Source organism: Capsicum annuum, unplaced genomic scaffold (assembly GCF_002878395.1).
Source record: "Capsicum annuum cultivar UCD-10X-F1 unplaced genomic scaffold, UCD10Xv1.1 ctg44964, whole genome shotgun sequence".
Classification (NCBI taxonomy): Eukaryota; Viridiplantae; Streptophyta; class Magnoliopsida; order Solanales; family Solanaceae; genus Capsicum; species Capsicum annuum.
The window spans coordinates 1-671 of record NW_025852457.1 but is presented as its reverse complement, the minus strand read 5'-3'; the positions used below and the strand labels follow the sequence as shown (position 1 = coordinate 671).

At 49.6% G+C, this 671-nt stretch overlaps 1 protein-coding gene across 1 annotated transcript in view; it reads right to left on the bottom strand.

Moving 5' to 3' along the window:
* Positions 1–661, bottom strand: part of LOC124892226 (loricrin-like) — a 1,254-nt gene extending 593 nt beyond the window's left edge. The window contains exons 1-2 of the mRNA XM_047403598.1: positions 500–661; positions 185–410 (exon numbers count right to left, since the gene is read on the bottom strand). Coding sequence (XP_047259554.1) covers positions 185–410; positions 500–661 — 388 coding nt within the window. The remainder of the gene's footprint in view (positions 1–184; positions 411–499) is intronic.
* Positions 662–671: the final 10 nt, after the last annotated feature.

The following is a 671-nucleotide window of genomic DNA, read 5'->3' as shown; positions in this document are numbered from 1 at the left end:
CACCACCACCATCACCATGACTGCCACCACCATCATCATCACCATCACAACCACCATCAACACAACCACCATCACCACCACCACCACAACCATCACCATCACCACTATCGGCATCATCATCTACTATCACCACCACTACCACCACAACCACCATCATCACCATCACCTCCACCACCACCATCACCATCATCATCATAACCACCACTGTCATCATTACTACCACCAGCACTAGCATCACCACCACCATGACCACCACCACCATCACCATCACCATCACCATCACCAACATCATTATCACAACCACCACCACTGTCATCATTATCATCATCACTACCACCATCATTACTGCCACCAGCACTATTATCATCACCACCACTATCACCACCATTACCACCACCACCATCACACCACTGCCAGCATCATCACCATCACTGCCACCATCATCATCACTGCTACCACCATTACCACTATCACCATTACCATCACTACCACCACCAACACCATCACTGCCACCACAACCATCACCATCACAACCATCATTGCCATCACCACCGCTACCACCATTGTCACTATCACCACCATCTCCACCACCACCACTATCACCACCTCCACCACTATCACTACCACCACTACCATCATCATCTATATCATCATCCACCATCACCACCACC